This window comes from Astatotilapia calliptera, chromosome 9 (genome assembly GCF_900246225.1).
Source record: "Astatotilapia calliptera chromosome 9, fAstCal1.2, whole genome shotgun sequence".
Taxonomy (NCBI): domain Eukaryota; kingdom Metazoa; phylum Chordata; class Actinopteri; order Cichliformes; family Cichlidae; genus Astatotilapia; species Astatotilapia calliptera.
In genome coordinates, this window is record NC_039310.1 from 31,099,182 (window position 1) to 31,122,905 (window position 23,724).

The following is a 23,724-nucleotide window of genomic DNA, read 5'->3' on the forward strand; positions in this document are numbered from 1 at the left end:
TCCACATGCAGTCACCAATCAGCAGCTCATGGGGTTCCTCTGGGCTCTGTTCTGGGTCCTCCACATGTCTAACAACAGGCTGTTAGTCTGAGCTCACGCTGACACCAGTCAACACATCGAGATGACTTTCACATCAAGCTGTCAGTCCACATCTACATGCATTCAACAGGATTTTAGTTGTTTGTTTGTTGCATGCGTGGAAACCGAGGCATTGCATTATTAGGGGCGTGGCCTCTGTGACTGACAGGTGGATGGTGACACAGGTAGCTGCTAGCTGTCTGCTAGCTTCCCCTGAATTGGACCTCTGCACTGTGTTTGTGCTGTTGGAGCCTTTTAATGACATCATGACATCAACAAAGCTGCTGTGAGGTTCCTGTTCTTTTGTACAAATTAGCGCTCCAACCTCTTGTCCAAATATGCCAACTTCTTCTAAAACAAACATAGAGGAACGCTTCAAAGCGTGGAGTCTATGGCTGTATTTGTACGATGTGTCAGGCCCGACTCTGGTTTGTGTTGAAAGCAGGAAGCTGCTTTTCAGCGCTCAGCCTCCGGTGTTAGAGAAAAACTACAAGGCTGAATGTCATGAAAGCAGCACAGCGTTGGAGTATGACCAAAGGATGAAAGCATTATATCTGACTTTCTTTAAAACTGCGAGGCAGAATGCTAACCTTGGGAGTCGTCCTTGGGATTTCAGCGCTAAGACACCTCAGGTTTCTCTGCTTGTGACAGAAATTCACCTCACTGATTCAATCAGCTCTCTCTCTGCTGTCTGAGTCACTGCCGGCACAAAATGCAAGCTTTCAGGGGTTCAAAGGTCATCGTGCGTTTGGCTTGTTTTGTGGTGTTTGGAAATGGAGCGGCTCCCGATTAGTGCAGAAGCTTTTCTTCAGCATCCTCGCTCTCACTGATGCACCCGTGCACATCAACAGCTGCAGGCAGATTAATCAGCATCTGTCACTGGGCAGCTTGAAGCCTGACGACAGGAAGCGGCGGTGCTGGGGACGTCTGAGAGCCGCGGTCTCATCACTCTGCATTACTGCTTCAACATCCAGCTTCCTGTTTTCACGCCCGCTGTAATGAGTCTGACCCCCGTTTGGTCACAGAGTGGAAATCAAACGCACCCTGTCAACATTAAAAACCTCATTAGAGGCCGAGCAGCCGTCTCGTTTTCGCTCTCTCTCTAATATCTGTGAGGGAGATCACAGCTCGATCGACCCAACACATGAGTGCGACTCAAACTGGGCACACACACACGCTTTAGAAGAAGTGTGTGTTTGTGTGTGTGAAGTAAAAAGTGTGTGCCTGTGTCTGCGTTGCCTGAAGCCATTCAGCTCGAGGCGACTCTGGAAAAAAAGAATAAAATGCTCTTTCATCTAAATTTCTCTCTTATCTTTGACGTTCTACAAACACAGAAGCTTTTCTGTCTGTGTTTAAATGTGTGTGCAGAATAAATCATGTGTGTGCGCTGTGTGTGTGTTAGTGTGTCCCAGTGGGGCCATGTGTTTGATGTTGGAGAATAAAGTGGGTCCAGATACAGTTTAATGGTGATTACTGCTGCAATCTGCTCCATTATTCATCCTCATTTTCCTCAGTGTCACCGCCAGGACGCCGGCACGACCGCGTCTTTGATGTCCAGCTACGCTCCACGTACAAAACACCGTCCTCCTCTCTGACTTCCTGGAAATCTCACGCTCATCAGAAGGTCCACACGCCGCTCATTTAACCCCTCAGTGCAGCAGCTCCCCCCGCTCTGTGGACGCCACCATCTACAGGCCCCATCGTCCACGTGTAGCTCTCACAGCAATCGACAGACCCAAACAGTCACACTGGGATCAAATCATCATCATCATCATCAACTTTATTTATAAAGCACTTTAAAACAACCACAGCTGACACAAAGTGCTGTACATTGGAACTGTAAAATAAAATTACATGAGATATAAATAAAAAACAAATAAAAGAAGAGTGAAATCATTAATTAAATAACTACTGCATTAAAAAAGAAACTAAGTCTCACTGAGGTTAAAAGCCAAGGAATAAAAGTGGGTTTTAAGACGTGATTTAAAAGTGGACAGTGAAGGGGCCTCTCTAACATGCATGGGCAAATTATTCCATAATTTTGGAGCCACAATAGAGAAGGCCCCGCCCCTCTGAGCTTCCTCCTGGATCTCGGTACCTCCAGGAGCAGCTGGTCAGCTGACCTGAGAGACCGACAGGGTATGTGGGGATGAAGAAGCTCAGAGAGGTAAGGCGGGGCAAGACTGTGAAGGCATTTAAAAACAAACATAAGAATTTTAAAATTAACTCTAAAAGACACAGGCAGCCAGTGCAGAGAGGCCAGCACGGGGGTTATATGCTCTCTTTTTCGAGTTCCTGTTAGGAGTCGTGCAGCCGCATTTTGAACCAGCTGCAGACGTGAGAGCAATGACTGACTGTGATAAGAGCCCTGATGGTGACAACCTTTTCAATAAAAAAGTTCAGAAAATCATTGCAAATCTCAGGAGAAACTTCCAAACAGACATTCAAAGGAGTATTAAGAACAGTGTCAATGGTCCTAAATAACACACGCGGGTTATGACAGTTGGAAGAAATAATATTTGCAAAATATTCCCTTTTTGCCTCTTTAACAGTGTTCTGGTAGCGATGCCAGCAGTCTTTGAGAATTTGAAATGATACATGCAGTTTATCCTTTTTCCACCTCCGTTCTGCTCGACGACATTCCCTCTTAACAGCACGACTGCTCTCATTAAACCAAGGCTCAGGTTTAGCCTTAAGCTGCCTGGTTTTTAAAGGAGCCACAGAGTCCATGATTTTTTGACAGCAAGAATTAAACCAGGAATGTAGGTCTTCTGTGTCAGAGGAAACAAAGTCAGAAGGCCCGCCGAGCTGATTAAAAGCAGCAGAAAACTGCGCAGTAGTGGCGGGGTTAATAACCCGACAGCACCGAGTAGCAGCGCCAGGTTTAACTGCGGTATATGTCAAACCAACGTTGAATAACACAGGCATATGATCTGAGAGTGCACAGTCACAAATCTCCAAGTCAGTGACAGGCAGACCATATGACAGAACAAGGTCCAGTGTGTGTCCGTGCTCATGTGTAGGGCCACGTACGGACTGTACCAGGCTAAAAGAGTCAATAAGGCTTAAAAAGTCCTTTACCAGTGGCTTATCAGGACAGCATACATGTATATTAAAATCTCCAACAATAAGAACACTATCAAACTGGAACCTAACCCTAACCCAATCAATAGACCTGAACAATCAGGAATCGAGTGACCAATCAAAAGAACGGAATTGAAAAGACATAATTTAACAAAGTGTTCTGATTTTGAAAACTAATTCTTAAAAAAAAACTGTTCCAGCATCTCAGAGGTCAGATCATACTGGAATCGAGTCAAACTGGAAGGAAATCAAACAGGAATCAAATCACACTGCTTTAAGCTCGTTATTTTGAGGGTGGACATGTTATAAGACCTGCACCAGAGGATCAGAAAGGAACACGGCAGATCTGCTGCAACTGACATACATGTAAGGCTGAATGTTTACATACAACATCCACATGTGATTATTAACATGTGACTGCTGCTGAGTGGAGAAGCCAGCGAGACACAGATGAGGAGACTGAGACGAAGGACGAGTTACAGGAATCAGTGTGTCTGTGTGTGTGTCTGTGTGTGTGTCTGTGTGTGTGTCTGTGTCAGTGTGTGTGTGTCTGTGTCAGTGTGTGTGTGTCTGTGTCACTGTGTGTGTGTCTGTGTCAGTGTGTGTGTGTCTGTGTGTGTGTGTGTGTGTGTGTGTGTGTGTGTGTGTGTCTGTGTCAGTGTGTGTGTGTCTGTGTCACTGTGTGTGTGTCTGTGTCAGTGTGTCTGTGTGTGTGTGTCTGTGTCAGTGTGTGTCTGTGTCTGTGTGTGTCTGTGTGTGTGTGTGTCTGTGTGTGTGTCTGTGTCAGTGTGTGTGTGTCTGTGTGTGTCTGTGTCAGTGTGTGTGTGTCTGTGTCACTGTGTGTGTGTGTGTGTCTGTGTGTCTGTGTGTGTCTGTGTCAGTGTGTGTGTGTCTGTGTCACTGTGTGTGTGTGTGTCTGTGTGTCTGTGTGTGTGTCTGTGTCAGTGTGTGTGTGTCTGTGTGTGTCTGTGTCAGTGTGTGTGTGTCTGTGTGTGTGTGTGTGTGTCTGTGTGTCTGTGTGTGTCTGTGTCAGTGTGTGTGTGTCTGTGTCACTGTGTGTGTGTGTCTGTGTGTCTGTGTGTGTCTGTGTCAGTGTGTGTGTGTCTGTGTCAGTGTGTGTCTGTGTCTGTGTGTGTGTGTGTGTGTGTGTGTGTGTGTGTCTGTGTCAGTGTGTGTGTGTCTGTGTCAGTGTGTGTCTGTGTCACTCTGTGTGTGTCTGTGTCAGTGTGTGTCTGTGTGTGTGTGTCTGTGTCAGTGTGTGTGTGTCTGTGTGTGTCTGTGTGTGTGTCTGTGACCGTGTGTGTGTGTGTGTCTGTGTGTGTGTGTGTGTCTGTGTGTGTGTCTGTGTCAGTGTGTGTGTGTGTGTCTGTGACCGTGTGTGTGTGTGTGTGTGTGTGTGTGTCTGTGTGTGTGTCTGTGTGTGTCTGTGTGTGTGTCTGTGACCGTGTGTGTGTGTGTGTCTGTGTGTGTGTCTGTGTCACTGTGTGTGTGTCTGTGTCAGTGTGTGTGTGTCTGTGTGTGTGTCTGTGTCAGTGTGTGTGTGTCTGTGTGTGTGTCTGTGTCACTGTGTGTGTGTCTGTGTCAGTGTGTGTGTGTCTGTGTCACTGTGTGTGTGTCTGTGTCAGTGTGTGTCTGTGTCTGTGTGTCTGTGTGTGTGTGTGTGTGTGTGTGTGTGTGTGTGTGTGTGTGTGTCTGTGACCGTGTGTGTGTGTGTGTCTGTGTCAGTGTGTCTGTGTCTGTGTGTCTGTGTGTGTCTGTGTGTCTGTGTGTCTGTGTGTGTGTGTCTGTGTGTGTGTCTGTGTGTGTGTGTGTGTCTGTGTGTGTGTCTGTGTGTGTGTCTGTGTGTGTCTGTGTGTGTGTCTGTGACCGTGTGTGTGTGTGTGTCTGTGTGTGTGTGTGTGTCTGTGTGTGTGTCTGTGTGTGTGTGTGTGTCTGTGTGTGTGTCTGTGTCAGTGTGTGTGTGTCTGTGTGTGTGTTGTGTCACTGTGTGTGTGTTGTGTCTGTGTGTGTGTCTGTGTCACTGTGTGTGTGTCTGTGTCAGTGTGTGTCTGTGTCTGTGTGTCTGTGTGTGTGTGTCTGTGTCAGTGTGTGTGTGTCTGTGTGTGTGTCTGTGTGTGTGTCTGTGACCGTGTGTGTGTGTCTGTGTGTGTGTCTGTGTGTGTGTCTGTGACCGTGTGTGTGTCTGTGTCAGTGTGTGTCTGTGTGTGTGTGTGTGTGTCTGTGTGTGTGTCTGTGTCACTGTGTGTGTGTCTGTGTCAGTGTGTGTCTGTGTCTGTGTGTCTGTGTGTGTGTGTCTGTGTCAGTGTGTGTGTGTCTGTGTGTGTCTGTGTGTGTGTCTGTGTCAGTGTGTGTGTGTCTGTGTGTGTGTGTCTGTGTGTGTGTCTGTGTGTCTGTGTGTGTGTGTCTGTGACCGTGTGTGTGTGTCTGTGTGTGTGTCTGTGTGTCTGTGTGTGTCTGTGTGTCTGTGTCTGTGTGTGTGTGTGTGTGTCTGTGTGTGTGTCTGTGACCGTGTGTGTGTGTGTGTGTGTGTGTGTCTGTGTCTGTGTGTCAGTGTGTCTGTGTGTGTGTGTGTGTGTGTGTGTGTGTGTGTCTGTGTCTGTGTCTATGTGTCTGTGTGTGTGTCTGTGTGACCGTGTGTGTGTGTGTCTATGTGTGTGTCTGTGACCGTGTCTGTGTGTGTGTCTGTCTGTGAGGAGAAGAGTTTGTAACATTGTGTAATATTTGTTTAATAGATTGTGTAATTCTGCTTTAGAGGTTCCCAGAGCAAATGCTGACTCAGCACAGCACCCAGCAGGTGATTCGATATGACGGGTGGTGTAATGATGGAGCTCCTCAGTGAAGCCGTCAGCAGGCTGAACAGGTAACTACAGCTCCGTCACAAACATGGTGAGAGCAGCACTGGTTCACACTCTGCATGTCAGGGTCAGAGCTTCATCAGCCACACATCTGAAGGTTTCTCCGTCATCACTGTGAGCCACGCTGGGAACAGCTTCCTGTGATTTAACAGGTAAATAAGGAAGCTGACAGTCCACAGCGTCCTCTTTGCTGACGATACCTGGATGTTCCCTCTGACCAGCAACTGCTCAGTAAATTCCTTGAACTGCAGTTTATGTGATGCCAACATCTCATCTTTGAGGTGTTATTGTGTAAATCTGAAGAACCTCACCTTCAGATTAGACTGACACATCTACTCTGGTCACAAAGCCTTTTAGCTAAGATCAGACTTTCTCTAATCGAGCTGCAGTTCGTTAAATGTCACTGACATCACCAGTGCTGCTGGACTCAGGGGCACCTGTGGACCTGCTCGTTTTACCAATAAGCTTCCTCAGCCGGTCGGTTCAGGTCTGGTTTTCATCTCCTCTGAATCGTAAGGCTTGCTCACAGAAACGTTAGTACTAAATAAAGTTTCAGAATGTAACAACGCACCCGTCAGTAGCTAGTGTCATTATCAATCAAGTTATTATTGATATATTGAACTAAATCAGCTGAGAGTATCTTTGCCATTAAGGTCCACAGCAGGTCATTAATGGTCATTAAACTCACCATTCTCATAGTAAAATCAGTGAAATGGATTTCAGATCACCTGTTAAACAAACACATTGAGAAGCTGGGACCAGAGTGAATCCTCTAATTCAGTCTTACACTCAGTAAACAGTAAAAACCAGAGCAGTGAGAGTGTGAAACTACGACCGACTCTTAAAGCCCAGCGTCCTAAAGTTGCAGGCTGCCTTGTTTCCGTGTTTGTGATTTCCTTACCGTTTCTTCATCAGCAGGATGACTCCCAGGAAGATAATGATGAACAGCAGGATGCCGGCGATGGAGCCAGCGATCTTCACCGTGTGGTCCGACTGTTTCTCCTGCTCCGGTTCTGGTTTCCTGGTCGCAGTGCCTGAAAACCGCGAAGCACAGTGTGGACCGTTAGCTACTGTGTGCTGATCCCAGCCAGCCTCAGTCCTCGCTGTGCTGCTGCAGACACCCATCATCGCCTCACACTGTAGCATCCACAGGAACCAGTGGTAGCCAGCACCTAACAAGATCTATGATACCATGTATGCATCATGTATCTGTGGCATAGTAAATATCACTGTTGAATAAACTTTCCATGATTAACTGTATTCAAATCAGTCATAACCAGCAACATGTTTACTGTGCCCACCTGCTCCAAAAATGACTCTGCTGCATTTAAATGACAGCGCTTCGCAAATCATAGCCTGCCTTACAGTTATCATTCGAAACAGCAGAACCAATCACAGCGGCCGTCTCAGAACAGTTCTCACTGGTTCTGTTCTGTGGTTCTGGTCCAGCTGCTGGTCTGAGAGAGGCTGTCTGCCCTCAGCCTGAAGGAGGGACAGATGATGTGTGAGGGAGTCCTCCTGCTCTGACTGTATAATGTGATGGGATGTCAGTCCCATGGAAAACCCATTAACCACTGTGTGTGTGTGTGTGTGTGTGTGTGTTCAGGTGTAATATCCTTCCAGGTGACTCAGTAGATGAGAAACATTCAGGACACCACGTCGCTGTCGAGCGCTGTAATGTGTCATTTCAGACATAGCCCACTTTTCCAATCACAGCTTGACAACAGCTATCACTCACCCTTTGAGTGTGTGTGTTTGTGTTTGTGTGTATGTGTGTGTATGTGTGGGGTGAGGGGTTTCAGCACGTCTGCTCTATGAAGACATTGAGTACAATTCAATTCAATTTTATTTAAACAGCACCAAATCAGAAGAACAGTCGCCTCACTAGGTTTAAATCTGGGACTCTCCACCATTTGACCCTTAGAACTGAAGAAGCTTCTCGGATGAGAGGTGAAACGTCTTCAAGCAACTTAAAGAAGTCCAGGCGCTTTTCTTTGCAAGCTCCTTTGACTACATTAGCCATAGAAATTCCTGCAGGGCTCTGACGAGTGTTCGTGTTTTAAACTGAAGCTGTTGATCAGTCAATTACGTCGTCCTCAGCAGCACCGTCACACTGATTGACAGCTGTGTTTCTGATCCACAGCTCAGGTGTGTTTTGACTTAAGGCAGAGTATTAGGTGGCCCTCCTGAAACTCATCTCCACACCTGAGTTACAGTGGTCGTTACGCCTCGGGACGCCACTTGCCCGATCATGACCATAAAAACTGCCAGAGGACAACGTGTGCGGAGCCTGAGGCTGATCCAGGTGAGCTGATATTCAGGAAGAGAGCATTTGAAACAATACCCTCTCTAAAAGATAAGAAAGGTGTTTTACAATTCGAGGCTAAACTTACCAGCAAAATAATGAAAGAGTTCTATCAGGACTTATATTCCCTTGAATGTCAAAATACTGTAGACGCAAGGAGATTGTTTCATGATAATCTTAATCTCTTTATACTATCAGAGGAAAGTCGATTAAATTTGTGCTGTCCCATTGGGGCACAGGAAAAAGCTGCAGGCCCTGATGGGTTTGGGCCAGAGTTTTACAAAAAAATGGCTAAACATATGGTGGGTCCTTCATTAAACATGTATGTAGAATCTCTTGAGAGGAGCACACTTCCACCCACCTTAAACCTTGCCCATATATCCCTAAAGAAGGATAAACCTGCAAATCTGTGTACATCTTACAGACCTGTAAGTTTACTCGGTGTAGATTGCAAGATTCTGTCCAAAATTTTATCTAGATGACTGGAGGAGATCCTGCCAGTTCTTATAAAGCCTGACCAAACGGGTTTTGTCAAGAATAGATACTCCCGCTCCAAGGTACGCCGACTCATAACTGGTGTGCAGTTTTCTCAGAACACCAATTATAGGGCTCTTGCAAATTCATTGGATGCCGAGAAAGCATTTGATCGTGTTGAGTGGGAGTATCTATTTTATGTTTTGGACAGATTTCATTTGGGATCTGAATTTGTCAAGTGGGTCAAACTGTTGTATGGGGCCCCAGCTGCAAGGGTATTGGTTAACGGCTCAGATGTTTTACCACTGGGTAGAGGAACGCGTCAGGGATGTCCACTTTCTCCCCTACTCTTTGGACTTGCATTGGAGCCACTGGCAAAGGCTATAAGAACTGACCCTGAGGTCTTGATGCATGCTCAATCATCCAGGTATGTAAATCTCCAAAAGCTGATTCTGTTCATCTGAATGTAGCGTTTTTGTGGGAGAAACGTTTTGTCACTCATCCAAGTGACTTCTTCGGTCTCAGCTGACAGTCATTATGCAAATGTCCTGTTTATAAGATTGGGGAAACCTGCAGTCAGCTGAGACTGAAGTAGTTACTGAAAACGCTACATCCAGATGAACAGAATCAACTTTTGGAAACTGACCCTGAGGTCTGTAGGGTAACCTTGTTGGATACTGAATAAAGAATTTCCCTTTACGCGGATGACATGTTGCTTTTTGTCACTAAGCCAGAAACATCTATTCCTGCACTGACACATATCATGAATCAATCTGGCCTTTTTTCAGGGTATAAAATAAATTATGATAAATCTGAAGCTTTGCCACTGGGTGATGGGGGAGATGGGACACTCCTCCCAATTTTTATTTCAGGTGGTCGACCACAGGTTTTACAAATTTAGGTATTAGGGTGTCCGTAGACACAACAAAGTTGTACAAGTTGATCTTTAAACCAATTGTTGCCTCAATCAAGAATGACCTCAATAGGTGATTTGACCTTCCCCTATCTACAGTGGCTTGCAAAAGTATTCGCCCCCCTTGAATTTTTCCATATTTTGTCACATTACAGCCACAAACATGAATCAATTTTATTGGAATTCCACGTGAAAGACCAACACAAAGTGGTGCACACGTGAGAAGTGGAATGAAAATCATACATGATTCCAAACATTTTTTACAAATAAATAACTGCAAAGTGGGGTGTGCGTAATTATTCAGCCCCCTGAGTCAACACTTTGTAGAACCACCTTTTGCTACAATTACAGCTGCCAGTCTTTTAGTGTATGTCTCTACCAGCTTTGCACATCTACAGACTGAAATCTTTGCCCATTCTTCTTTGCAAAACAGCTCCAGCTCAGTCAGATTAGATGGACAGCGTTTGTGAACAGCAGTTTTCAGATCACTTTATCTGAAGTTAGCTATACATGTATTTATTTCCTCACGCTTGGACTATTGTAACTCGTTGTTTATGTGTCTAAGCAAAGGTTCTCTGGATTGTCTGCAGGTTGTGCAAATTGCTGCAGCTAGGCTGTTGACAAAATCCTCCAAGTATTCACATGTGACACTATTGCTATCTCAGCTACACTGGCTTCCTGTTGAATTTAGAGTACATTTTAAGATCCTGGTTTTGACATTCAGAGCCTTGCATGGACTGGCACCACCCTACATCTCCGATCTGCTACAGCCCTATGTCCCCAGCAGGTCCCCGAGGTCATCTGATCAGGGCTTACTTGCTATAAAACAGACTAAGACGAGAACTAAGGGTGACAGAGCTTTTGCCACTGTGGCCCAGAGACTCTGGAACTCTCTCCCTCATACATTAAGAACTGTGGACTCGGTAGTTGTTTTTTAAAAAAAACAACTCAAAACTCACCTTTTTAAAACTGTTTTTGGTTAATTTTTGCCTGTTTTATATTGTCTGTTTTACCCTTTTATTATTTGTTATCTTATGTGCAGCACTTTGTGATGCTGTCTAGAAAGGTGCTATATAAATAAAATTGTATTTATTTATTTATTATTTATCTTGGATGGGTAGAATAAGTTTAATCAAAATGAATGTTTTACCCATAATATTACAACCTATACAAATGTTGCCTCTCAGGATCATTACCTCCACCATAGCTCCAGGTATTGGCATTAGTATATTTGATGATTGGCATTCTAAAAATATAAGATTTATTTGCAATCTGTTTGAAAGGGGTAGTTTTATGGCCTTTAATCAAATTCAAATTAAATATAATTTACCACAGAAACACTTCTGTGGGTTCCTGAAAGTAAGACATTTTATAAATTCCCTTAAATTTTGAGCCAATCAACCTGCTTTAAATCCTACTGAAAGCTTTCTCTTTAAATTTAATGAGGAAATAATCACAAAAAAGAAATTTATCTCTCTTTGTTATAGGAAATTATTGTATCTGAATTTTGTAACCACTGATAAGGCCAGGGTTCAGTGGGAAACCGACCTTGAAGTTCAGCTTAGTGCAGAAGCATGGTCCAAAACTTTTAGATCTGCCAAGAAAATGTTTTCCTGTAACAGACTCCAGGAAAGCCGTTACAGAATTGTACATAGACTGCAGCGTACGCCAGAGTTTCTAAATAAAATTCATCCTCAGATTTCTCCTCTTTGTGTAAAGTGCAATACGGATGTAGGGACTTACTACCATTGCATATGGCAATGTCCTTTAATTACTAGATTTCGGAAAGATTTTGCTATGGAGCTTCACTCAGTCTTTCACCAGACGATCCCACTGAACCCTGTCCTGTTCACTCTGGGTCCATCTATAGAAGGGCTTCTGTGTCGTCTGTACAAATGCTTTTGTTATGTAAACTTTTACATTTAGCGAGGCGATGTGTACTGTTTCAATGGATTCAGAGACAGTTCCCCACTGTTACACAATGGTACAGAGAAACATTCAAGGTGTTGCCCATGGAGCGCCTTACTGCCATTATAAAAGGGCAATTGTGATGCATTCTGTAGGATATGGCGGCCTTTGCTTGATCACCTACCTCGTGACCTTGCTGTGCTATTACATGAAGGGGGAGCACATTTTGCTACATTATTTTTCCTTTCTGTTGGTAAAAGAAAAGAGTATTGTGGTGAACTGTACTCTCTGTGTCGTGGTCTGGGTGGTTTTCCACAGCATCAGCTCCTCCCCACTGGGTGGAGTCTTTGTTGTTCCTCACCTGATGGCAATCGGACCAGCAGTATTTATGACCGGCGCACTCAACTGGTCTTCGCCAGATTATCTGCCAACTTTAGTCAGTTCTCGGCCTCACGTCCGTTCCTTGGTGACTAATCGTGTGTATTAACCGTATCTCTGTTTTTTTTCGTCAGCCTCTGAAAACCACCTACCAAGCTCTCCTGGATACCAGTTTGCTGCCACCGGTAATCCCTCTCCGTTTTGGAGCTGCCATTTTCTCCTGCCTGCCTCCCTGCCTTGCATGCAGCACCCACCTGGACCTCTCCTGCCTCCCCCCTCCACGCAACCCCCCCCTGCAAGCTTGTAAGACAGCTCAGTGTACTATTTTTTAGATTCACTCGCAACCCTCTGTGGGATTCCCCTGACTGCTCTGTCCTCTGTTTCAGTGCCCGGGCCCGCCACAGTTTTCCCTGCCCAGTACCTGCACCCAGTTATCCCTGCCATCTAGTTTTCACCACAGTATTTTTCTCTCGCCTCAGACATCTAGTTTATGTTCATTGATTCTAGTCTGCACTTTCTGTTAGCCTCTGAGCATTGTAAAAATAAAGTCTCTTTTCGTTACACCTCACCCCTGGCCTCCGGTTTTGAATCTGCGCTTGAGTCCATCCCATGTCCACGGGCCACTGCGCCTGACACTCTGTGGAGGTTCTAAAACTCTTTCAACAGCAATTCTAATCTGATGAAACATCTTCAGAAACAGCATGCATCTACCAAGTTAGTTGAAAAAGAACCCGAAGGTAACGTTGTGACTCTAGCTCCGCTGAGTTGGGAGTTCGTCTTGTAATCGGAAGGTTGCGGGTTCGAGCCCCGGCTTGGACAGTCTCGGTCGTTGTGTCCTTGGGCAAGACACTTCACCCGTTGCCTACTGGTGGTGGTCAGAGGGCCAGGGCGCCAGTGTCCGGCAGCCTCGCCTCTGTCAGTGCGCCCCAGGGTGGCTGTGGCTACAATGTAGCTTGCCATCACCAGTGTGTGAATGTGTGTGTGAATGGGTGGATGACTGGATATGTAAAGCGCTTTGGTGTCCTTAGGGACTAGAAAAGTGCTGTACAAATACTGGCCATTTACCATTTACCATCACAGTCCATCACCCAGCCACAGCTACACAGGCTGATTGCCAGGTATGTTGTGGAAGACATGAAACCCATCTCAACAGTTGAGTCCCATGCTTTCAGACAACTGATTAGTCATATACCTGTGCGAGGGAGAGCTGGGAAGGCACCATCCAGAAAGACATTTTGCAGTTATTTATACCAAGAATATGCCAAGACGGAGTCAGAGCTCCAAAGAAAAATACACTCGACATGGTAGAATATATCTCCACAACAGCAGACATTTGGACAGTGCATAATAAAAGTTTTCTTGGTGTGACCACGCATTGGATAAATGCACAAAACATGAAACGTGAGAAAGCAGCGCTGGCATGCAAGGCGATTTATGGGTCGACATATGTATGACAGTATTGCATCTGAGCTGGACAACATTAACTCATCTCATGGCCTATTGTTACAAAAAAGATTTGTATGTGTAAAAAAGATTTGTGTGTGCGTAAAAAAGATTTGTGTGTGGACTTAGAAAAAAAACCCCTGCAAGTTACAAGTATGGATTTTGACCCTATTTTTCTTCCTTTCATCTGATTGGTCAATGTCATGTCAATCACAAATGTAACAATCCAATCAGAGAACAGATGGGTTTGGCTGTCGAGGGGCGCTTTTTTTGAACTGCAGGTCTTTGAAGGGTGATACAGTTTGAAGCTGGAGGATCGCTATACAAATATCCGATAGCGGCTAGGTCCCCTAACGCACACACAATTTTTTTTTTTTTACGCACACACAAATCTTTTTTACGCACACACAAATCTTTTTTACACATACAAATCTTTTTTACGCACACACAAATCTTTTTTATGCACACACAAATTCTTTTTACACATACAAATCTTTTTTACGCACACACAAATCTTTTTTACACATACAAATCTTTTTTACACATACAAATCTTTTTTACAAGTACAAAATATTTATGACCACATTTTGAGCCCATAGAATTGGATCTTGTGTGTGTGTCTGTCTGTGCATATGTGTTTCCATATGTGTTTCCATATGTTCATATATGTGATTGTGTGGCTGTTGTTTTTTTTCATTTAACAAGTATATTTGAGGGACCCTTATCATGTTCAGCATTTTTTCAGCTGTCCATTTTGCTTTTCCAATTTTTCTATTTAAGTTATTACTATTGTGCTAAATCATAGCATTTCTGCTGCTTTTTAGTATTTCTCCTAAATCATACTATTTCTGATATTTTATAAGATTTGTGCTAAATATTGTATTTCTGCTAAAACATAGTATTTCTGCCAAATATAGTATTTCTGATTAATTATAGTTTTTCTACCAAATCATAGTACAGTATTTCTGCTTTTTATACAATTATTGCTTAATATAGTATTTCTGCTTAATTATAGTATTTCTGCCATTTTAGAGTATTTGTGCTAAAACATAGTATTTCTTCTAAATGTAGTATTTCTGGGTAATCATAGTATTTCTATATATTTGTGGCAGGTCCCCAGGGAGTCAATCCTCTGTGAGAACTGTAATATTCAAATTTACATATCAGGGCCTGCACGGCTTCCCAATCATATCTGAGGGCTGAGACATACAAATTTGCATATTGAGGCCTCCATGGATTCCCAGCCAGCCAATCATATCTGAGGGCTGGGACATTAAAATTTGCAAATTGGGGCCTTCATGGCTTCTAAGCCAACCATTCATCTGTGTCATATATCTCTAATAATTCATATTTTTATTTTAAATAGTCAACACTTAAGGATTCCCCCATCCCTTCTGAACAAAACGGTGTAAGAATGACAGTTCTAGCCCCTAAGGTTAAGTAATTCTGGCCGTTTGTTTGAGGGAAATCCTCAATATGACAAATAGACTGCAAAAAACCTGTTTCCCTGTGCGTAAAACCCTGCACTTGGTTCACCAGTTTTGGCGGGGAAAAAGTACACAACCTCTCTGATTGGTGGATTCAAATTGAGCCGCTCACAGCTGTTTGACTGACTTAGAAACACGCTGTTAACAGCCACTGTTCACTTGCTGCTGCTGCTGCTGCTGCTGAGTGTGTGTGGTGTGTGTGTGTGTGTGTGTGTGTGTGTGTGTGTGTGTGTGTGTGTGTGTGAGAGAGAGAGAGAGAGAGAGAGAGAGACCCTCTTTAGGGCAGCATCTCATTGATGGATAAAAATATAATATATTCAGAATGGTTGACTGGCATAGACCCTGTGTGTGTCTCTCTCTCTGTACATTTCTGTATCCATATTTGATTTTGTGTTTATCTATTGGTTTTTTTTCCAAATTTACTTTTATTTCTTTTTTTTCACAGGTGAACAATTGGTTTTGAGGGAGCTTAACCATGTTCCGTTTTTTTTCAGCTTGTCATTTTACTTTTCTAGTATTTTCACTTAAGTTATTACTATTCTGCTCAATCATAGTATTTGTTCTAAATCATTGTTATTATGCTATATTGTAGTATTTCTGCTGAATCATAGTATTTATACTATATTATATTTTTTCTTTCTAAATATAGCATTTCTGCTATATAATTGTAATTCTGCTATGTTATAATATTTGTGCTAAACCAGAGTATTTGTGCTGAAACATAGTATTAATTCAAAATTACAATATTCATAGTTCATCACAGTGTCTCTGGAAAATCACAGTATTTCTGCTATGTTGTACAATTCTCCAAATCATAGTGTTTCTGTAATGTTTAAGTATTTTTGGTTAAATATATTCTTTCTGTTATCTTATACTATTTCTCCTAAATTCTTGTATTTTTGAGAAGTTATGTTTCTGGTAAGTTACAATATTTCTGCTAAGTTCTGCTATGCTACTGTATTTCTGCCAAGTATTATGTTTCCTCTAAGATATTGCAGTTCTGCTAAGTTATTACATTTTAGCAAAGTTCCTTTGCTTCTGCAAAGTTTTTATAATTTCTGCAACTTTTCAGCTTTTTCGGATAGTTTTAGCAGACAGCTTCAGCTTTAAAGCATCCACACAGCATTTTCGCAGGAAATGCAAATTTTTCTAGTTAATTTAATGTCGAAACAATGCATTGCAAAACAAGGTTTGCACATGTCCTTGGAAGTGAAGATGCTTTGCTGGCTGCTGTGACACTACCAAAATTTAAGCTTCGTTGGTTACATGACCAAGTGCGGAAGGACCTCGCAAAGGGACGTCTGTTGGTAGAGTGTCGAAAACTTCTCCCTGAGCAAGATCAGCTACAACCAGGTACCCGCACCACCAAGACAACACAGCACCCGGGTTCTAGCTAAGAGGATCTTCTCCTTTGAAGAAAATGAGGACATATATGCCACTGTTGAAGCTGAGGTAGCCGAGTACCTCAAATCAGGAGCAACAGGGTTAGACTCTCTGAAGCATTTCCCGATGATAAAGAAACTCTTTCTTAAATTTAATGCAGCCACTCCTTCAAGTGCCCCAGTTTAAAGGCTTTTCAGGCTGGGAAACCTGATTCTCACTCCAAAGAGGAACAGGTTGTCCGATCATAAGTTTGAGGAGCTTCTCCTCTTGAGGTACAATTGTTGGTTTGATGGAAGTTGAGTAGTGCTGATATGATGATGATGTGTTGCCTTCAGTGGTGCTCTACAAGGTCAAGCATGTTAATATTTCCAAGTGAAACTTAGACCACTGAAGCACTTAAAATGCAATTATATTTTATTTATCGACATGGCCGGTATGGAGGAAATATTATTTTGGTTTGACTGTTTATGAGGCTGAAAATACTTATTATTTATTTGATTTCTCTTCCCTTTCCTGAAAATACTTTTATTACTAAACATGAGGTCTCCAGTTGGCACAGTTCAGCAGTTAAGTTTACAAAGAATGGACAAACCTCAATGTGTTTATGTTAAACCATTTTTGCACTATATGTTTTGCACTTTGATACCTACAGCTCCTAAATGGTCTGAGGCACAGTTTAATGTTGGCACTGCTAAAAACATACTTTCTCCCCATTTAAATGGCAAAAATAAATACATCTTTCAAAAGTTTCAACACACTGTATGTCGTGTTTTGTGATCCACTGCTTCTTCCTAGTGATACTACGTACAATGATTAGATTTATAGCACTGCTGTATCAACCCCAAAATGATGTGTTTGCATTTGCAGAGGGTTGAAACAATAGAAAAAGATTAAACAGACTGATAAAAAAGTGACACATAAACAAACATTGTTAGTTTCTAATATAGTTTCATTTATTTCATCATTGACTTGCACTCACACTGCCATTTTAACCATTTTAGGTTCAGGTCATTAGGTGGCACAGTGCACTTGTGGCAGTATACTGCTAACATGAAAGCAAGCTAGAAGACTGGCATCCTTGCTGGGAATCCCGTTAGGGAAGCAACACATTAATAAGAGAATTCTGGGTGAAACCAAAGTTACTTTCCCTAGTAACTAGTTACTTTGAAAGTAACGAGTAACTTAAAGTAACTGAGTTACTTACTGGTGGTGGTCAGAGGGCCCGGTGGCGCCTGTGTCCGGCAGCCTCGCCTCTGTCAGTGCGCCCCAGGGCAGCTGTGGCTACAATGTAGCTTGCTATCGCCAGTGTGTGAATGTGTGTGTAAATGGGTGGATGACTGAATGTAGTGTAAAGCGCTTTGGGGTCCTATGGACTAGAAAAGCGCTATACAAATGCAGGCCATTTACCATTTTACTTTTGATAGCAGTAACTAGTAATGTAACTAAGTTACAAATTTAAAGTAACTTACCCAACACTGCTCATGTATCTGTTTTTTTCTTCTTCTCTTCTTCTTATTTGTATTTGGCTGTGCTGATTTGTTGCTGTTTGTATTCCAAAATAAAAAATCAATAAATCTTTTTTTTTTTAAAAGAAAGAGTAGAATAGAATAGATCTTTGTTGTCACTGTTACCAGAACAATAAAATACAGTTTGACATCTCTCTGTTAGCAGCATGTAGATTTTTACATTAAAATTCCTTTAGGATAAGAGAAGAAAAAAATAAACTTAAACTCTAAGAGGTACCTACACAGGGAATGTATGTAGCAACATAAGTATCTAGACAGTTATGTAGATAGATGGACGATATATAATAACAAGACTGGTTTCTGAGTTTTACAGCTGGGGTGGACGAGGCTAAGCATTAAGTTTTCCAATGAATTAAAAGTCTGTCTGGGTCTTTGGTTGATTAATAGGCTGGTGTGAAAAATTGCTGCCACACCTCCCCCTCGACCTGTGCTTCGAGATTTCTGGTAGTTAGAATGACTCGGGGGTGTTGACTCATTTAAACTAACATAATCATCCTGCTGCAACCAGGGTTCTGTAAGGCAGAGTAAATCGATTTGTTGATCACTATTAACTTGTTGTTCCTACAGTATTTAAAAGTAGAATGGGAGGGAGAGCCTTCAGTTTTCAGGCCCCTCTTCTGTGGAACCAGCTTCCAGTTTGGATTCAGGAGACAGACACTATCTCTACTTTCAAGATTAGGCTTCAAACTTTCCTTTTTGCTAAAGCATATAGTTAGGGCTGGACCAGGTGACCCTGAATCCTCCCTTAGTTATGCTGCAATAGATGTAGGCTGCCGGGGGATTCCCATGATGCATTGAGTTTTTCCTTTCCAGTCACCTTTCTCACTCACTATGTATTAACAGACCTCTCTGCATTGAATCATATCTGTTATTAACCTCTGTCTCTCTTCCACAGCATGTCTTTTATCCTGTCTTCCTTCTCTCACCCCAACCGGTCGCAGCAGATGGCCCCGCCCCTCCCTGAGCCTGGTTCTGCCAGATGTTTCTTCCTGTTAAAAGGGAGTTTTTCCTTCCCACTGTCGCCAAAGTGCTTGTTCACAGGGGGTCATATGATTGTTGGGTTTTTCTCTGTATCTATGAAGCGCCTTGAGGCAACTTTTGTTGTGATTTGGTGCTATATAAATAAAATTGAATTGAATTGAAATTGAAGTCATGTACTAACAGAGACTTGGAGGAGAGAGAGACCTAATATTTAATAATCTTCATGTCTGATCTATGAAACCAGTTCAGCTGCAGTTTACTGAACTGGTTTCTTTTATTTTCTGTTTTCATTTCGTCTCTTCAAGGTCAGACGAACTCGACTATCAGCTCCCTCCTGTTTCATCACACACACAAACACACACACACACACACACACACACACACACACACACACACACACACACACACACACACACACACACACACACACACACACACACACACACACACAGACAGTATCCCCCCTTGGAGGCAGAGAGCTGCTGTTTTCAGTTTAAAGGCTATCAAAACACTGCTTTGAAGACAGAATTTATCTGTGTGTCTCCTTGTGTGTGGCGTGTGTGTAGTTTGTATGTATGTGTTGTTGCATGTGTGTCACAGCGGGCCATGGAGAAGCTGTTTTTATGTGAAAGTGAAGCTGTTTTCTGCTTCAGGGCTTCAGCCAGTCACGCTGCGTGGGAGGTGTTTGTGTGTGCTTCAGTGTGTGGATACAAGGCGAACAGCTGTTAGTATTTGAGGACTGCTGGTAGCACACACACACACACACACACACACACACACACACACACACACACACAGTTGGTGTGTGTGTGTTGAAAGTTTCCACTTTCAGGCTGGTAAATATTTAAATGTAATTTTCTGTGAGTTGTGAATCTGTGTTTTTGTGTGTGTGTGTGTGTGTGTGTGTGTGTGTGTGTGTGTGTGTGTGTGTGTGTGTGTGCGTGCGTGTACCTGTTCAGTCCACACACGCACACACACACTCACACAGACTCACAGACACACAATCATGGCTTTGCCCTCCCTGAGGTTTATCTCCAGATGATGTAAACTCTTCCTTGTTTCTGTGTTGTGTTGATATTCTTGGACTCGAGCAGTGCAGCTTAGCATGACTCACAGTGAGAATAATCCTTCTGTGTGTGACTCTGGGACTCTCAAAAGACCCTCGGCCTCACACACACAAGCTGTGTCCCAATTCATAGACCACAGGCTTCGGAGGACCCGGCCTTCATGGTCTAGGTGGGCCGGATAGGCTGGAAGTAAACGGCTGTGAAATGGGACGGTCTAGACTTCAGATTTGCGTCACCGCTGCCTCGGTGGAGTTTAACCCTTTAAAGCCAGTTGGAGCGGGCACGCTCCGTTTTACATAACTATTTTTAAATCCCGGTAGCACTGCAACCATGTAAGCTAGCGCAATAATTTGTTTGCATATGAAACCGGAGAAGTTGTACTTACATCTTATGCCATCAGCTTGTCCTCGGTCACGGTTTCCTTCCATATATAGCTTTGCAAAAACTGCATAAAAAGCGCTTGCAGCAACAAAAACATAATATTCCAGAAACACCTTTTGCCGATTCGATCAGCTGTTTGTAACACTTCCTACGTCCATCAGCGTGAACTATCGCATGTCCGCCATGACCTGCCCGAAACCGGAAGTGACGTCATTTTGCGGAAATGTAGTTTTTTTTTACCATCAGGGCCTTATGAGCCTATACTGGTGTTTTTCAAAGTTATGTTTGACTTTATGACTTTCTGTGTCGTTTCTGGGATGCTTAGGACTCATATTGCACTGCTGGAAACAGTTTCTTTTGATGCATATGCTGCTTTTTGCAGATTTTCATTATAATATTCATTTTCGTTTTTCCTGCAGTATATAAAAATTGGTGTATTTCAAAAATAAAACTATGAAGACATTTAAAATAAATTTCCTGTGGTGGGAAACTATTTTGTGCAACTTTTTTGTATTTACAGTTTTGAGGGATAAGCCTCTTAAATTTCTCTAACTAGAAATATATGTTAAAAAAAACAAAAAACGATTTTAAATTTTTACTTTATTTCACTTTTTTGCAATTTATGTAATTACTATGCACTTAACGCATACATATTATTAAAAGTTGGGTTATAATGGTTGTATTAATGTATATCAACTTGAAATGCTCCCAAAAATGGCACTACAACATGTAAAAATATAATATAAGCTTTGGCGGACTTGGTTCTATGGTAGGTCTTAAAGGGTTAATAAACTCGGCCGTCTGCTCCTTGCTATCTAAAATATAACAGGATACTGGCGTAAACTCTCGACTATCTCACACTTCTGTTTAATCAGTTTGACGTTTATTCAGCTGTGTGATAACTATAACTTTAATCTCAGCCAAACCGATTTATCAAGGAACAAAGAAAACACTGAAAAAAGCCAAAAATTTAAATTTTTAAGTTATCTGAGTGACTTATATATCACATATTCGTAGCGAAAGGCCGCGGGGGGTTTGAAAACGATGTGCTGGGAGTTCGCTGTTCTTGACGGTTTTAGTGAGCCTCGAGCTGGTGGGTAACAGACGTCTCCGAAAACGTCGGAGCACTTGCAAATATGCAATGTCTTGATAAACCAAGCAGATATTTGAAGTTTACACAGCTACATTCTTGCCTGAAAATATGTTAAATGTTTATTTTGTGACCCAGAAAGAATAATAAGAGTAATTTTAAAACTTAGTAGCGGCCATCATTGTTGGAAATTGGAATTGGCTGGGCCGTGCTATGAATTCTGGGATATGGCCACGAAGGATATATCCGACCCATCCTTCAAATCTGGGGAAAAGGGGGACGCATTTGTCGGCCGGACTCGGACGAGTCTACGAATTGGGACAGCCTTCGTTGCGTCGCTGTGATGTTATCGGCCTTCAAATACGGCCTCAGGAGGATGCAGCCTAAGAATTGGGACATACCTACAGAGCCTCTGCAGCCGTTGTCTGACCGCCTTGCTTCTACAGAACCTGCAGCGCGTTATTATAATAATAATAATGGATTGCATTTATATAGCGCTTTTCTAGGCACCCAAAGCGCTTTACAATTCCACTATTCATTCACTCTCACATTCACACACTGTTGGAGGTAGCTACAGGTGTAGTCACAGCTGCCCTGGGGCAGACTGACAGAAGCGAGGCTGCCGTATCGCGCCACCGGCCCCTCTGGCCAACACCAGTAGGCGGTAGGTGAAGTGTCTTGCCCAAGGACACAATGACCAGGACAGAAAGAGCAGGGGGATCGAACCGGCAACCTTCCGGTTACAGATTAGCAGGACCCTGAGGTTCCATGAATGCTTAACACGAGAATAGGAAGTGCTGTTACCTTCAGCTGAGACCTGAGCTGACGGACCTGCAGCTGGGTGGCAGCAGTAGATCCAAGCAGGGTTCGGTCATCAACTGCTGCATTGTTAGCTCGGTGCCCTCTGCTGGACTGACTATGAAACACAATTCTACAGTTTTTGGGCTGATCTGAGATTTTTAAAGATGGGAATAGAGATTGAAAATGTGACGTCACTCAGGGGTAAAACCGCAAAGAATTCTGGGAACTCGTGGCAAGAGGTACTAGCGCACGCAGGCTTTCAATTGAAATCAGTTATACAGCGATAAAAAGAAACACAAAAATGGCAAGAAGCCGTTGTATTATTAACTGCAATAGCCGGTCGCATGACAGCCACGGAAAGCCGACGGGTAAAGAGATCGGTTGTTATCGGATTACGTCGTTGAAGAGAAATTGTTCGAGCCATGTTTCCGAAGTAACAAAGAGGCGACTGGATCGCAGCCATTCAAAGACCAAATATAACGTCCCAGAACACTCCAGCTCACAGGTTAGTCTGCTCCAAGCATTTACACAAAGGTCAGTCTGCTGTTGTAGTTAATGCGTCATTTTTCATAACATAATTGGTGATATAGGTTACAAGCAAGTCTGGCGCTGAACAGAAATTGTGGCGCTATGCTCCTTTGTTTATTGTGCATAAATAGTGAATTGTCCTGACACAATATTGTGTTTCGCTTCTGTTATTATGGTACACTGACAAAAACATATACTTTTATTCACAGGATAAAACAGTTGTTTTGTATCACTAATTGCCCAGTACGATTACAGCATACAATATTATTGTCACTGCTACATTTCTGTGATGAACCAGAAATTATTTCCACTGCTAATTAATTACCGTTGAGCTCAAAGGTCCTATTAATAAACGGTTAACGAATGTGTATTTATGAAGACGATTTGTGAGACTGGTAAACTTATGATACGTACGATGGTCTTTACTTTCTACACGGTGCATTTCAAGGTCCTGCACCCATCCGTCGGTAAACTGTACCTGGGCTTGTTGCAGTGACCTGAAGTTACTAAACTTCACGAGTGTATGCACTCACTCCAAGAACCGTATAATTATAAATATGAGCGTGGTGAAAGTTGGGCAGCACGCTGACGTCTTTTCTCCCTCTGTGTGCTCGTAAGGATCTAACACTTTCACTGGTTTGATTTTTTTCCTCGTATCTTTTCTTTGACTTTTCATTAAGTCTGTCTTTGTACGGACCGGCATTGTTCTCCTTTGTTTTGTACATAACATTTTTGGGGGGCAAAGAAAAAGCAAGAATTTATTGGAACCGAAGAATGAACGTTTTGCGGTGCTGCAAATGCTTGCATTTGATGCGGTACTTGGATTGTTTTGCCATGAGTTACCGGCATGCAATGCGCGAAAGTCACGTGGTCTGTCAATCTCTATAACTGCAAATCAAACGATGACAGAGTCGCCTCCATCTTTGTTCAGATGTGTTTCGGGGTCATTTATTTTACTTTGATTCGTGCCGAGTGTGACGCGTCACAGGCCAAACAGTCAGAAAGATCACAACATCATTTCCTGTTCAGTCATGTTTGAGCT

General features: G+C 42.9%; 1 protein-coding gene across 12 annotated transcripts in view; it reads right to left on the reverse strand.

Annotated features, from left to right (window-relative positions):
• LOC113029555 (receptor-type tyrosine-protein phosphatase mu-like) overlaps positions 1 to 23,724 on the reverse strand; it is a 210,631-nt gene that overhangs the window by 73,056 nt on the left and 113,851 nt on the right. For all 12 annotated transcript variants that reach the window (XM_026180460.1, XM_026180456.1, XM_026180458.1 and 9 more), the window contains one exon: positions 6,919 to 7,051. In XM_026180460.1, coding sequence (XP_026036245.1) covers positions 6,919 to 7,051 — 133 coding nt within the window. The remainder of the gene's footprint in view (positions 1 to 6,918; positions 7,052 to 23,724) is intronic.